General features: G+C 41.6%; 1 protein-coding gene across 27 annotated transcripts in view; it reads right to left on the reverse strand.

Moving 5' to 3' along the window:
• Nucleotides 1-1507: 1507 nt before the first annotated feature.
• Nucleotides 1508-13600, reverse strand: part of TCF4 (transcription factor 4) — a 377287-nt gene continuing 365194 nt past the window's right edge. For 19 of the 27 annotated variants that reach the window (XM_043443717.1, XM_043443727.1, XM_043443737.1 and 16 more), the window contains 5 exons: nt 12663-12798; nt 10902-11064; nt 7169-7398; nt 6349-6488; nt 1508-6157 (listed from right to left, as the gene is read on the reverse strand). In XM_043443717.1, coding sequence (XP_043299652.1) covers nt 6352-6488; nt 7169-7398; nt 10902-11064; nt 12663-12798 — 666 coding nt within the window. In that variant the 3' untranslated portion in view covers nt 1508-6157; nt 6349-6351. The remainder of the gene's footprint in view (nt 6158-6348; nt 6489-7168; nt 7399-10901; nt 11065-12662; nt 12799-13600) is intronic. The other 8 variants (XM_043443728.1, XM_043443722.1, XM_043443723.1 and 5 more) reach the window with 1 other exon arrangement.

Genomic DNA, 13600 nt, shown 5'->3' on the forward strand with positions numbered 1-13600 from the left:
AGTCAAGAGAAAGGTGGTTTATAATTAAAGCCTAGAATAAAAACTTCACTGGGTCTTATACGAATGGATCCAATTATGAGACTAAAAATGATTGCCTGCTTCAACTCCTTTGCATGACCTCTCCCTCTTCATTTCTAACATTATTGGTATCTTCTTAACTTTTGGATACTATTTTAGTCACCCCAGCAATTTAACTTCCCTTTGAAAAATGAATCAAAGTCAAGAGTTTCATGTTTAATGTGGTCCTTTAAAATAAGACGTAATGTTAATAGACTAGGTAAGAGACACTGAAGTGGTGCCCAAGCTCATTCCCCGCCCCCCCTTTTTAGTAACAGTGAGATGATTAAATATAACACTAAAAAAGACTAAATGCTTGTGGCTTTTTTTTTATCTATATTTAAAACACACAGTAAGAACATAAGAACATCTCAAATCATTTAGAAGGAAAAAGGGCTTATCAACCAAAATCTTTGGAAATTTCATAAAATTTAAATATCTGCAAACAATCCAAAGAAAAAGAAAAAAAAAAAAATCCCAACATTTGGCTGTGGAGGGCATCTCATATGTGAACCAAATGGCATTATCCCATTTTCCTTCAGGCAAACTAGTTACTAAACCCCGTTAGAAAGAGTACAACAGCGATATGAAGACATCCCCCAAAACCACATACTGGATTTAGAACATTCTGTGATGAAGCGCTTATCTAATCACGGGCTTTCTTTCCATTGCATACACAACTTTACATTTCTACAATGCAATGTTGAAACAGCCTCCAGGTTTTGCAAAGGAGATTGATGTCCATTCTACAAAAATATTAAGTTACAGTACATAACACTGAATAATTTTAGTCTGTACATTTTCCCCCCTCCCAACATAGATGACACGCATCAGTCTGTACAAGTTAGAAAAAAGCCCGTCTGGTTGCCCACATCTGGATTAATAGTCAACAGAATCAACCAGAGGTAGTGGGGTGGGTAGAGTTTGAGAAAGTATCAATACAGTGGAATAGTAACTGTGGTTAACAACAGTCAATTCTTCACAAAGTGATACAAAAGAAATCATTTTAGATTTTTGACTGAAAAGATCTATCTGAGGAGGTTCTGGCAAACAGTTGACCAACTGATCCAAAAGTTTAAGGCTGACTTGACTTAAGCTGCAGCCCAACCAAAAACACTGGCAACAATGGCGCAGTTCAAAGCTCTTCAAATGCATAGCTGGTAACACGTATGTTAATTAGATTCCTTCAATTAGTTAATCCTCTAGACAGTTTTCTTTTTGTTTTGCATGCATCTGGTTCCACTTTCATAAGGGCATCTCTTCCTTGGTCAATCATGTGCTTTGCTTTTCAATTTGTTTTTATGATTTTTTTTTTTCGGTATGTTTTGTTTGTTAAGCTGTCAACACCTCCAACACTTGGAAAATGAAATCTAGATGCAATTTTACTTACAGCAGAGAATCAGAACTCTATGGACAATGCAAAATGAAATGAAACAAGTATCAGAAACAGTTTATAAAAATGGCACATTTATTGCTACAGAACGGTCATGTACATGACTTCATCAAATAACTACAGATGGGAAACAGGTAATGGCCTAGACCAAGCTGGGTTTGTTTTTGTCTTGAAGGAACTCCAGCACACAACCTGTTTGGACACTTCTACAAATCAGAAATACACCAAAAACATGAAAAAATCGAGGCACTCAGCCACACATTGAAAACAAGGTGTAACTGTTTATCTTTTTTTTTTTTTTTGAAGTGTTTTCCCTTTTTTTCTTTTTTTAACAATTTTTTTTTTTTTTTTTAGTTTTTAATGCTGCAGCTATGTGTATAGTCGCAAAAATTTTCCCCGCTGCGACCTACAACTAAAAAAAACAAAAACAGAAAACAAACAAAAGAAGCTACCATACAGTTTCATCTCAGTAACACATGGTAAAATAACATCTTTTAAATAGTAAAATAAAGTAACAAACTTTTACTCATAATGATTCCAAAAATCTACAAAGAAGAAATATTCAGAATCTGACAATTTTTTTTTGTAATATTCATGGTATAAAAGGATTGCTCCTGCGAAAAATAAGCCAAATATATTTTTTATTTTTAAATTTAGTTTTCTTTCCTACTAGGGTGTACTACAGTCTATTTTATAGCAAAAAGAGCACTAGACAAACGAAGCTTTATAACAAAAAGCCAGGCACTGATACATGGTAAATCTCTGCTTTTTTTTTTTTTTTCCTTATCTTCACTTAATTGCATCACAAGTAACAAGAATGAAAAAGGCCACAGTTCATATATTTTCACCATTACATATGTCTATAATACTTGAAATGAGTATGGCAAAACCAGCACTGCACAAAGATGAGTCCACTTCAAGTCCCATGAGAAAGAGCATGTCTCTAAAGAAAAACAAACAGAACCCAAAGCAAAATAAAAAGAGAGGCCTAGAGGCCTTGGTGCCCCATTGTGTTGGAATTCCTCATATTCCATCTTGACTTTTTTTGTTTCCAGTCAGCCAGCAGACTAAATTTTTGTGCTTGTTTATGCTGAAATTGTTTCATTCCTGACTCAAGTTCACTTTTGGACACAGATCATATTCTGCCTGTTGGATCCAAGACGAAAATCCTCTTAACCCCAAGTCTTGGTTCAACACCCTCCCCACCCTCCCCCACAATCCCTCATCAAAATAAAGATCACAAATTTTAAAAAAAAGAATCAAGAAATAGAAAAAAAAGGGAAAAACAAAAAAAGGAATCGGAAGACTGAATCAGAACCAGTTGCGTTACTGGGTGGACTGACAGTTGTATAAACATTAGTGTTCCTTGCAGCTACACAGAAGACAAATGGGAAAAATGTCTAGATGAACAGATCCCTAGTCTGCATATTCATAAATTACTTGAATGTGGAGGTGGATCAACCGTTCCAAGTTGCTTTTAAAGTCCAACTCTCTTAAACAGATCCCCAGCCTAAGTTTCATCATATACATAGTATAGTATGGACCCTTAGGAAATGCCCGTATGGTACTTTAATCCTAACTGTCTTCTGCTAAATTTCATCCAAAAATCCAGCGCAGAATACCAATATCTTACCTGGGTTTGATAATCACAAAACAAGAAAAAAAACACACTAAAAAGGCCACATTCCCTTTCATCTTTTTTTTTTTCTTTTTAATGGGGATACAACCCAATGTATATGGATGGCCGCGGATGTTTCTCCACCAAGCAAAAAGTAGTGAGCAGCATTGATGGCCGTTAGAAAGGCTTTCCACTTATTTCCAAAGGGAATTCCACAATAGAGGTATTACATGACTGATTAATGAATGGGTCAAAGCTGGTGAACAGTAAATTGCAGCTTTTACTCTGAGTGACAACAAAATATAAAGCACCAATTTAAAAAATAATCCAAGAACTACAATTTAATTTTTTTTTGCTTTGTTTACAGATTTGAAAATCTTTAAATCAGCTCTATGAAAGCACCTTGATGATAACATGTATCAAAAAGTGCCAATCTTAAAATGTACATCAATGCAGGGAGTGTTTCCAGTTCCCTAAAGAGTAAACACCGTATTTTCTATACACTTATCCTGAATGTGATCAGAAGATACCTGCTTCCTATATAATATTGTTCCTAGGGATACCCGCCTTGATAAGAGTATACAAAATGAGTGCAGAATGTACCACTAAAAGGATATCTTCAACATACTGAGGGTACAAGTACACAGTTTCCATTATTCAGGAGGAGGGGGAAGAGCACACAATAGTCTTCCACGCCCTTCTCTGAGCCCCTTTGTTCGTCCATTTTCACAGGGAAGCCTCAAAATAACTTTTCATGAAGTCTGATTCCTGCTATTCTAAGGTTTTAATCCACCTCCACATTTTAGGAACTTATCAACAAATCAAAGTATTTCTGTTTTATCACTACTGAACATATTTACAGTTTTCAACACACACACAGCTAATCAAAATGTTTATGGGTTTGTAAAAGATGACCACGTGGTAACTATCTTATTTGTTCTTACATTTTCAGAAATGAACATAAAATTCAGATTCTTGTAGCTCACTATTTCATTTCAATGAGACGGTTTTTAAACCACACTGTTTAAAAAAAAAAGAGAAACAAAATCCGATACAATGTATTAAAACACATAATAACAAGAGTCTACATGTAAAAATATAACTTTTACATACACAATTTCAAAATAATGATACGTTTGCCATTTGTTGCATAAAATTTACAAATGTATTTCATTACTATATAACTGGCAAAACAGGAGAACAGATGGAACATTTAGACCATTTCGATGGGTTTATGGCATTTACTCAGTGCTGATAGGTGGAAAAACTACTTGAACAAGGGATTTTTTTTTTTCCTTAATACATGCCAAGATTGTGTGGCTGTAAAAATAGAAACGAGTTAGAGACAAAAGGATGCTGACAAACACTTAACTAGGAGCACTACTTCTTTACTGCACTATACACCAAAGTCAATCATTATAAAGATTCACAATGGAAGTTGGTTCAGTTGTGCCCAGACGTCAAAGCTAGCTATCTGATGAGTTGCTGTGCCATAGCTCGATCTATGTTTCTATCAAATATGTTAAGTATAAACTTCATTCATACTGGCCAGAGAAATACTGCACTACCCCTCCTCAAGAAAGTGCAACTTAATGCTTTAGGACTTATAAGGCTTGATATAATGCTGCATGATGATTGAATATTGGCATTTTTTTTTTTTCAGACAAAGGAGGAGGCAGTTAAGTCATTCTACATCTTAGTAAACCCATTTTGAAAAAAAAAATCAAGAAAGCAACAAAATCAATCAGCTCTGTCACACTACTTGCAATTTTCTCGTTGGATGGTTGTTGAACTTTTGTTTTTTTTTGTTTTTGTTTTTTTCCAAAAATCTGACCATGTATTCAGAAACACCTCACTGCACACTACTTCGGCTACACATGTAGGTAACACTTTAATCATTTTGTTAAATCACAGCCACTTTGATTATGTTATGTTTCCGATGATATAAACATTGGAAGGCACAGTGGTAACATTGTAGCATTCTAACCTTGTACCTCTGAAAATCCCAGAAGAGGGTCACAAACGCAACATTACAATTCAGACAAACTCTTTGCCATGTCTTGGTAATGCTGCTTGTTAATATCTACACATGATGTGACTTTTAAGTCCTGTGTTCCCAAAAGACTGAAGAAACAATTTTCTACTTATTTATGAATGAAAAGCAACATCAGGGTCAGCATTTCATCCTGTACTACCCGCTCCAGAAGCAGAGTTGGCACTACAGGTTACGAGAACAAACCAGGGTAAGGGAGAGAAATCAGACCCAAAAAAAAAAAAAACAAAACAAAAACAAACAAAAAAAACTCCGTATTTACAGTAAAATCTTTCTTTTAAAAAAGTTAATCAGTACTATTTTTTTACAGGAGAAAAAAGTCTGAAACCAATGAACAAAAGCTTACCATAGTCACTAAATTTTTAATATATATTTATATATATATTTATATATATATTTGTCATAGGTCTATAAGATCCATCTGTTCCTCCTACCCTAAGGAATGGCTAATGTCATCACTTCGCTGTCATCAGGATATTTGCTGGTTTTGTTACGAGGGCAGCCGGGCTTCCCTTATTCGATATCCGGTCATTATAAACACTAGCTGACTTGAATACCAACAAAAACGGTCACGTCGTTTTCTTCAGAAGTACACTTTTTCATTATTGCAAGTTTACAATTTTTTTTAAATTAAATATTTTTTTTTCAGACTTACAAATTAATTATATACTTTTTTTTTTTTTTTTCCAAAAGAAGTTTAGGCACAAATGCATTGTTCCACAGTGTGGAAAGATTGCCATTCAGTCTCTGGGCTGCGTCTCAGCCTGCACACTGCACATTCTGAATGATATGTTAATAAGAGAGTCAACCCCTAAGTTGCATGTTTTTTTTCTTTCTTTCTTTTTTTTGTTTGTTTTTCGGTTTTTTTGATCATTGGGAATGCTGAAACCTCTTGCGTCTGCGATTCATAACTACTCAGACTTGTCTTATATTACAAAAAAAAGGGGTTAAGGAGAAGTGTTTATGTGGGTTTAAGATAATACAGCTGTTAAGGAAGTGGTCTCTCGTATTAATGAAGCAATGTGGCAACTTGGACCTGAGAGAGAAGAGAGAAAGATGAATTAGTATGTGTGTAACAAAGAAGGGAAGCGTTCATTTTTAAATTTTTTTGTCCCCCAAGGTAGGGAGAAACACTGTGTGCATTTGGGTCAGATACGACTTTCCCGGCTGTCGCCGGGGCGCGCGTCCCCGAGGGGCGCCTGCAGAAACGGCTGAAAACACACTTGCCTTTCACATCTGTCCCATGTGGTTGGACGCGTCTCCCATGCCGGGGTGGGGGCCCGCCAGGGACAGCGGGGGCGGCTCTGAGGAGACCTTCTCTTCTTCCCTTCTCTTCAGACACGCGGCTTTCGGGTTCAGATTCCTTTCTGTGGAAGAGCAGAGCACAGAGAATTCAGGTCACGCCCAGGGCTTCTGGTGCGGGCCGGTCAGGCTACGCTTCTGTGGGCCTGCTGACCCTTCCTCTCCGGTTCTACCTTCCAGAACAAGAGGGCCGAGCGGGAAAATGCACCCTGCCGCAATTCATTCGCTCAGGGCGGGTAAACGTCCGTCTGTCTGCCTGGGGAAACTGTGTGGATGCTTAACGGTCTAAGAGAGTTGGTAAAGCAAATACTTGTTGTTTAGTTGCTAGGTCACCTTCCACTCTTTTCCGACCCCGTGGACTGCAGCCCGCCAGGCTCCTCTGTCCACGGGATGCTCCAGGCAAGAAGCCTGGCGTGGGTTGCCATGTCCTCCTCCAGGGCATCTTCCCGACCCAGGGATCGAACCCACATCTCCTGCCTCGGCAGGCGGATTCTTTACCCCTGGGCCCCCTGGGAAGCCCCAAGCAAAGACGCAGAGCTCGGATTACCGAGAGGATCTACGGGAACGTCCGTCCCAGCTGTAAGAAAATTCCTGGGGCTTCATTACAGGGGGCGGGGGGCTGCCTTGTAGGTCTCCGTGTGACTGAAACACGGAAATAAATGGCCCCGTGATGCTGAGGGGCGCCTCGGCCCCGCCTCCCGGCCTCCACCCTGACCTCCGCAAGGAGGCCGGCCGCCGCCCTGACCTCGGACTTGCTGCTCCAGGCTGAGGATGACGGCCACGGCCTGGTGGAGGATCAGGAGCTTGGTCTGGGGCTTGTCGCTCTTGAGGTGCAGCTGCACCATGCGGCCCAGCTCCTTGAACGCCTCGTTGATGTCGCGCACGCGCAGGCGCTCGCGGGCGTTGTTGGCCATCCGCCGCTCCTTCTCGCGCTCCGCCTTCTGCTCCGGCGTCAGGTCCTCGTCGTCGTTATTGCTGCGGACACAAGCGGAAGACGCGGCATTTTCTAATGGGGGCGCGGGAAGGGACGGTTTCTAAATCCCCTCCGTTTCCTTCCCCAGCTTTCGGGGAGCTTCTCCAGCTCAAGCTCTTGTCCCTGGCCGGAGTTTTCCATCCGCCAGGGCTTGGCATTGCTTGAGGTGGTTATGACCGTCCCCACGTGAGACATTCAGAGTCTCCCAGAAATAAAACCCAAACTCAACAGCAGAGTTTCAAACGGGGGCCCCAAGTGCACCCTATGGATAGAAGGGAGCAAAAAAGGGACAAGGCTCTCGTCCATAAAGCCACCTGCTGCAAAGCAAGTGCTTGGTCACCGCAGGCTCAAGCTACGCTTCAGGACTGCAATCCAGAAAGTGCTGTAGACTGAAGCTTTTTTTTTTTTTTTTAAACCTTCATACTGTGACATGTGAAAGCTGAGAAAAACAAGGGACTGAAAACGATGTGGATACTTCAAAATTAACACAATGCAGCTCAAACAGGATTAAGAAGGTCCCACATTCAGCACAATGGGAGTGAATGTGAGGGCCTGCTGTCTGCTGACCAGCCTGGAAGGCTTGGTCAGGCCACTGACTGTATCAGAGTCACACTTTCTCCACGTGTTAAATATAGCCAGGTTAGAAAAATATCATCTCCATAACCTTTAACACTATGTATGTTTACGGTCACCAGAGAGGTTGGGGAAACCTGAGTTTCAGGCAAAGCCAACCCAACCCAACTCAAACTTAACGGGTTATCAATGACCACGATCTCACTGTGAGACAAAAATGAAGCCAAAAAGCGGATCTCTGATTGTGAGAACAGAAATGATTCACACCAAAGGCATGGTTGGAGCCAGGAGTCTGGAAAGACAAGGTGACTTCTATTTCTGGGTGAGATCCTGATAAATTAGAAACTTTTGAATGGGGGGCAGATAGGATGATGAGCGACCTGGAAAGCCTGTCATTATCAGAAGGATTTCACAGCATCAAGGTTTCTGTTTCTGGGCAATCACGTGAAAAAGAGGCATGGAAGATGCCTTAGAAAGACAGAACACAGCAAAGAACTCCAAGTGGGATAGTCTGAATGAACATGAACAAGAACCCTTTTTTGAGTATGAGAGACATAAAAAATGAAGTATACTTCGCTCAAAAGCAACAGTCTCCATTATAAGGAGCAAAACGGCAGTGGCCATCTGTAAGGATGTCAGCCTAGAGATTTGAGCACTGACCCCAAGGATGAACAAGGTGAGCCTCGACCTTAAAGTTCCATGAATCTGCAAGGCTCACAGAATAAAGATGTGAATCACAACCTTTCAGAGCTGGAGGAACACGTGGGAAGCCATCTACTCACTTCAATGTACACTTAGGAGTATTGGTTTAAAATCTACACGTCCAGGACCTCCCTGGCGGTCCAGTGGTCCAGACTCTGCGCTTCCACTGCCAAGGGCCGTGGGTTCAATCCCTGGTCAGGAAACTAAGATCCCACATGCTGCTCAGAGTAGCCAAAACATTTTTTTTTTAAGTTAAAAAAAAAAATTTAAAACATGAATGGCTCCAGATCTTCCACTGCGAAGAATCTCTGTGTAACGCCCACACTTCAGTGAGGATGCACCATGACAGAGAAGACCCATTCAGGCAGAAATAGAGTGGACTCCTGGGCCACAGCGCATGCTGCCCATAAAGACGACGTACGTAAGGAAGCCAAGAGCACTTGCAAGGAAGGCAGACACCAAAGAAAGATGCTTTAAGACTTGGCTCGTCTTCCCATAGGTTAAACTCCCTTCCAGATGGGACTGTCTGCCTTGGATGTGTGCTGGTGAACGCACAACTGAACTGAACCCATCAGGAAGCTCTCTCTTTCTCTGCCATCTGATTCTCTTCCTCACTTCCTCTGCCGGCCCTTCTCTCTCCCATCCATGACCTTGGCCAACACCAAGGAATTCAAGGTGACTATGAATTCACGCCCACAGCCCACCACAAAAAATGGATGTAACAAGCAAAATGAGAACAGAGTTGAGTTTCTGCTGGTCCTGTCCTGAAGGTAAAAATTTGGGTAATGTTTTTACACAGCAAACATGTGTCACACTTTTTCCAAAGTGGGGCTGAAAATGGGAAATTGTTTTCCAAGTGTATTCAGGCCAATAATGAATGAGAATTGGTTATCCATTTATAAGCTGTTTATACAAACAAAACTGCCTAGATTTGGAAAGCCTTGCCAGACAACAGTTTTGGAGGCCTAAGTGAATGTCAAGAGAGTGACCTTTAAAACAAGAAGGTTCTTAACAGCAAGTTTAAATGCTGCATTGAGACTTCAAGGGATCAATTGATAATACATGTGTTATGGCCACTAGTTAAGTTACCAAGAGTTGACTGAATTAACAGAGAAACTGCTAAGGATGTGAAAGGCCCTCCTTGGAACGTCTTATCGTTCCAAAGCAAGAGTCAGGAAATGGCCAAGGGCCAGGAAACCACAGTGATGGTGGAAAGGTATAAGCTCGAAGCTTCCAGAATTTTCCAAACTGTGGTAGAACTTAGTAATAAAATGTATCTTATAACTACAAAGGCAGTATGAAAAGATGGCATGTCCTTAATTCCTAAAGGACCCTAGGCATAACCTTGAGAAAGACAGCCTCTAAAAGGGAGGTATTGGGACTTCTCTGCTGGTCCAGTGGCTAAGACTCCGTGCTCCCAACGCAGGGGGGCTGAGTCTGATCCCTGGTCAGAGAACTAAATCCCACAGGCCCACACTAAGACCCAGGGCAGCCAAACAAATATTTTTTTATAAAGGGAGGTACTGTTGTAGTACAGCTCATTAAATTTCCAAATAAAAACTATCCAAGAGCATTGAGGCAAACAACGTGCGTCTCACGATGTTCAAAAAAAGTCCATTTGCTTATCAGATTACAGTTCAAGGAGACAGATTCTAATTTAAAGATACTGGGGACCTGAGAAAACTGATCAGAAGCTATTTTCCTGCAGTTGCATTTTCTGTAGAAAGGAGTAGTCAAGAGAAAAAAAATTAGCAACATAGGTACTGCTCTTATACATATATATCAACATGTGTAGACTTAGGCTGGGAAATCTGTACTTTCTCACTTTCAAGGTAAGAAAAAAGTTACAACTGCACATACATCAATTGAGTTTTCAATAGTAATAGGATCTCTTTTTAGAAGTATTTTCGGAAGAATATTTTTGACCAAATTTGTAGAATAAGCAGTCTTACAAATCGACTGCTTGTATTTAAATTGGTGATAAATTGTTTTTGCCGTGTGTCATCAGCATTGGGTCCAAATTCATAAATGCGAAGGCAGTTTCGGCTTTCCTAGAGTACAGGTATCTCAAACGATACGTTCGTGCCTCTAGAGCAAGCCTTTCCATTTTCGTTTTTAGCTGCAGATTTACCTTCCAGGAAAAAACTGAATACTGTTTCTTCCTGTTCTGTTCACTTCATCAAAGTCCAATAAAGGAATTAAATGAAGCGACAGTATTATATACTGTTACCTAGATCTTGACCTAGTAATGGATTTGATATCCTTCTTGTCGTCATCTAATTTCTTGTCCTCGGAAGATTTCGTGTCTTGCAGGTTTTCATCACCCTCGTCGTCGGATTTGATCTCAGAGCTGCCGGAGGAGACACTCTGGCCCTGCAAGCCTGGTGGCATGCCTGCAGACAAATGAAAGAGGTAGGTGACACCAGAGCCTTGAGGCGCAGACATGCAGCCCGGCTGGAGGGCTGCCGGCTATACGTTTCAGGCTGCCCAACTAACTGTGTGATGTCACTTTTCTCCTCATCTTTGGTGAAGTTTCAAAAATGCACCTGCAGAAACAAGTTATCCCTGCATTGGCTCTGAGGTTAAATTCTATTTTGCAATCTTTTGGAGTAGATGGTAATTTCACTGTCTACAAAACATCAACTTAATTGCAATGAAAATCATAATCATGAAAATCACACACCTCAATGTTCTGATTAAGAACCCAAGTAAATATCAGCTATTATATTGAGTTTCTTCCATATGCAATGATTTAATAGAAAAATGTCCTTAAAATATAATTCCCAGGGAGTACACTAAATATGTACAGTCAAGACTTCAATAGATACCCTAATGATATTCTGAAATTAGGCTTCTCTTATCCTCGAGGAGTAATCAGTGTTTAAAAATGGTACATATGGAAAGCAGCTCAATGAAGACATTTCTAGCTCTTCCACTGCTCAACTTTCCAAGATCACAATATATTTTAAAATGTGGCCCAAAGGCAATCATTTATTTCTAAGGTAGAAGTGTGTCTATTCAGTATTTCCTTTCACCTGTAATCTATGGGGTCCAGAATCTTGTCCCTCAAAATCTGATCAGGGGACCAGGAGTATGCTTATCCCCTGGAAGCCCATTAGAAATGCAGAATCCCAGACTAACTGAATCAGAATCAGCATTTTAACAACAAACATCCTCAGGTCATGCTTGTACACAATAAGAAGGGTTGACCTAAGACAAAGAAAACCCAAAGGCTCTTTAAAAGAAAGGGCCATCAAAGTCTGACTATTCAGATAAAAATGGGCAGGCATACCCACAATACAGTTAACACTCAGATTCTTAAAATGCTTAGTACTTGGACAAAAATGCTTACACATATTCATTCTTGTGGCACCGTTAGCATGTTTTTATTCTCAATGTGAGGGCAACGAGGTGTTACATAAGCATCTCTTGGTCACCGGGCCGGCCAGCTGCAGAGGGACCTGGGACCCAGGTCTTGCTCCTGTGGCCCAGCCACCTGGGGTCTTGGAAAGCCGAAAGGAGTCAGGGGTACGGGGCAGTCAGGACGGGGCCAGATGACTCATCCGACCAAAGTCCCATTTTTGAAATGTACCTACATTTCCTTCCATCTTAAGCAACAAAAACCCATTTCCTTCCTTCCTCTTCATTTGGAAACATCACTGTCAGGCTACGACTAACCACATTAAAGGATCTGGATGAGCGCAATGTGGAAATAGCTAAAATCACATTTCCTCTCATCAGTATCTGGTCTCATCCCCTGCTGCAAACAGGAGCAGGGTTTCAGAGGACGCTGGAGGAAAACAGTTACCAAAGGAACACAATTAGCCGTCGACGTTCAAAAGCCTGTCCCATTTCCTTACCATCTTGGTACCAAAATGCCTTAGTGGTTATGGGCCAGTGCTTCCCGAGGGATGAATGCCAAGGAGGCAGCGCCGGCACACGGGGCCTGCCGTTTCAGGGGGATGAGCCGTGTCCCGCTGAGCGGACCTACCTCTGTAAGGGTCCTGGGGTGGGTTCAGATCAGGGGAGGTGGCCGATTGGACAGGCAGCTGTGGCACCGGAACCTGGTTCGGGACGAGAGAGTGGCTGCCTCGCAGGGCCACGCCGTCCTCACGATGGGCCCCGACCTGCAAGGGCGAGAGGGACCGCGGCGGTGAGCGGGCGTCAGAGGTGCGGCCGCAAGGACCCGAGCAAGGGAGACCAGCCTTTGAAAAACCAAGACTCCCCAATGCATTTCACTAGAGGGCGCTGAAGGACCACACATGCAGCTACAGTCCTCGGCGGAAAAAAAAACAAACATTTAACGCTCAGTAAGATGCCGTGCTGTACATCCAGTGACAAATATGGCAGAGGAGCTCAGGCAGGTAAAACGTCAAATTGTCTCCCAGGGTGCTGCGGTGGAGCGTACTGATTCGTACCCATCTGCCTTCTATCATGTCCGCCAACAGATCTGACAATTATCTTAATGCCCATATGCTTAATTGTGGGCTTCTCAATTCCCCCATTGCTATCGGAAATCCTACAGGAATTTCAATTTGGCATTCGACTTTCATTTCAGGGGATAAGATTCTCAGGCCTGCCATGTTTTTTTTTTTTCCATAATGCCAGCTAAGCCTCTGACAGCGGAAGCTACGGCAGTATGGGACCTAGCCCCTGCTCGGTACAAATATAATAAAATGTCACCTGGCTTTCCAAAACTGGCAGCCCATTCCAAATTAATGTTTACTGTATTTCATCAGCTGCTGAGTTCCAAATCCAAAGGGGGACCGTTTCTGCCAATGCCACCATACCGGAAAATGTACCAATAAAGGTTTTATTAAACACACCAGTAATGCCATCATTGCCACGCAAAGATGTTTGGACATTTTTCCATTTTTTTTTTTTTTAAACTATTCTGATCCTCGACAGACACCATATTGTAAACACTCT

This window comes from Cervus canadensis, chromosome 23, assembly GCF_019320065.1.
Source record: "Cervus canadensis isolate Bull #8, Minnesota chromosome 23, ASM1932006v1, whole genome shotgun sequence".
Lineage (NCBI taxonomy): Eukaryota > Metazoa > Chordata > Mammalia > Artiodactyla > Cervidae > Cervus > Cervus canadensis.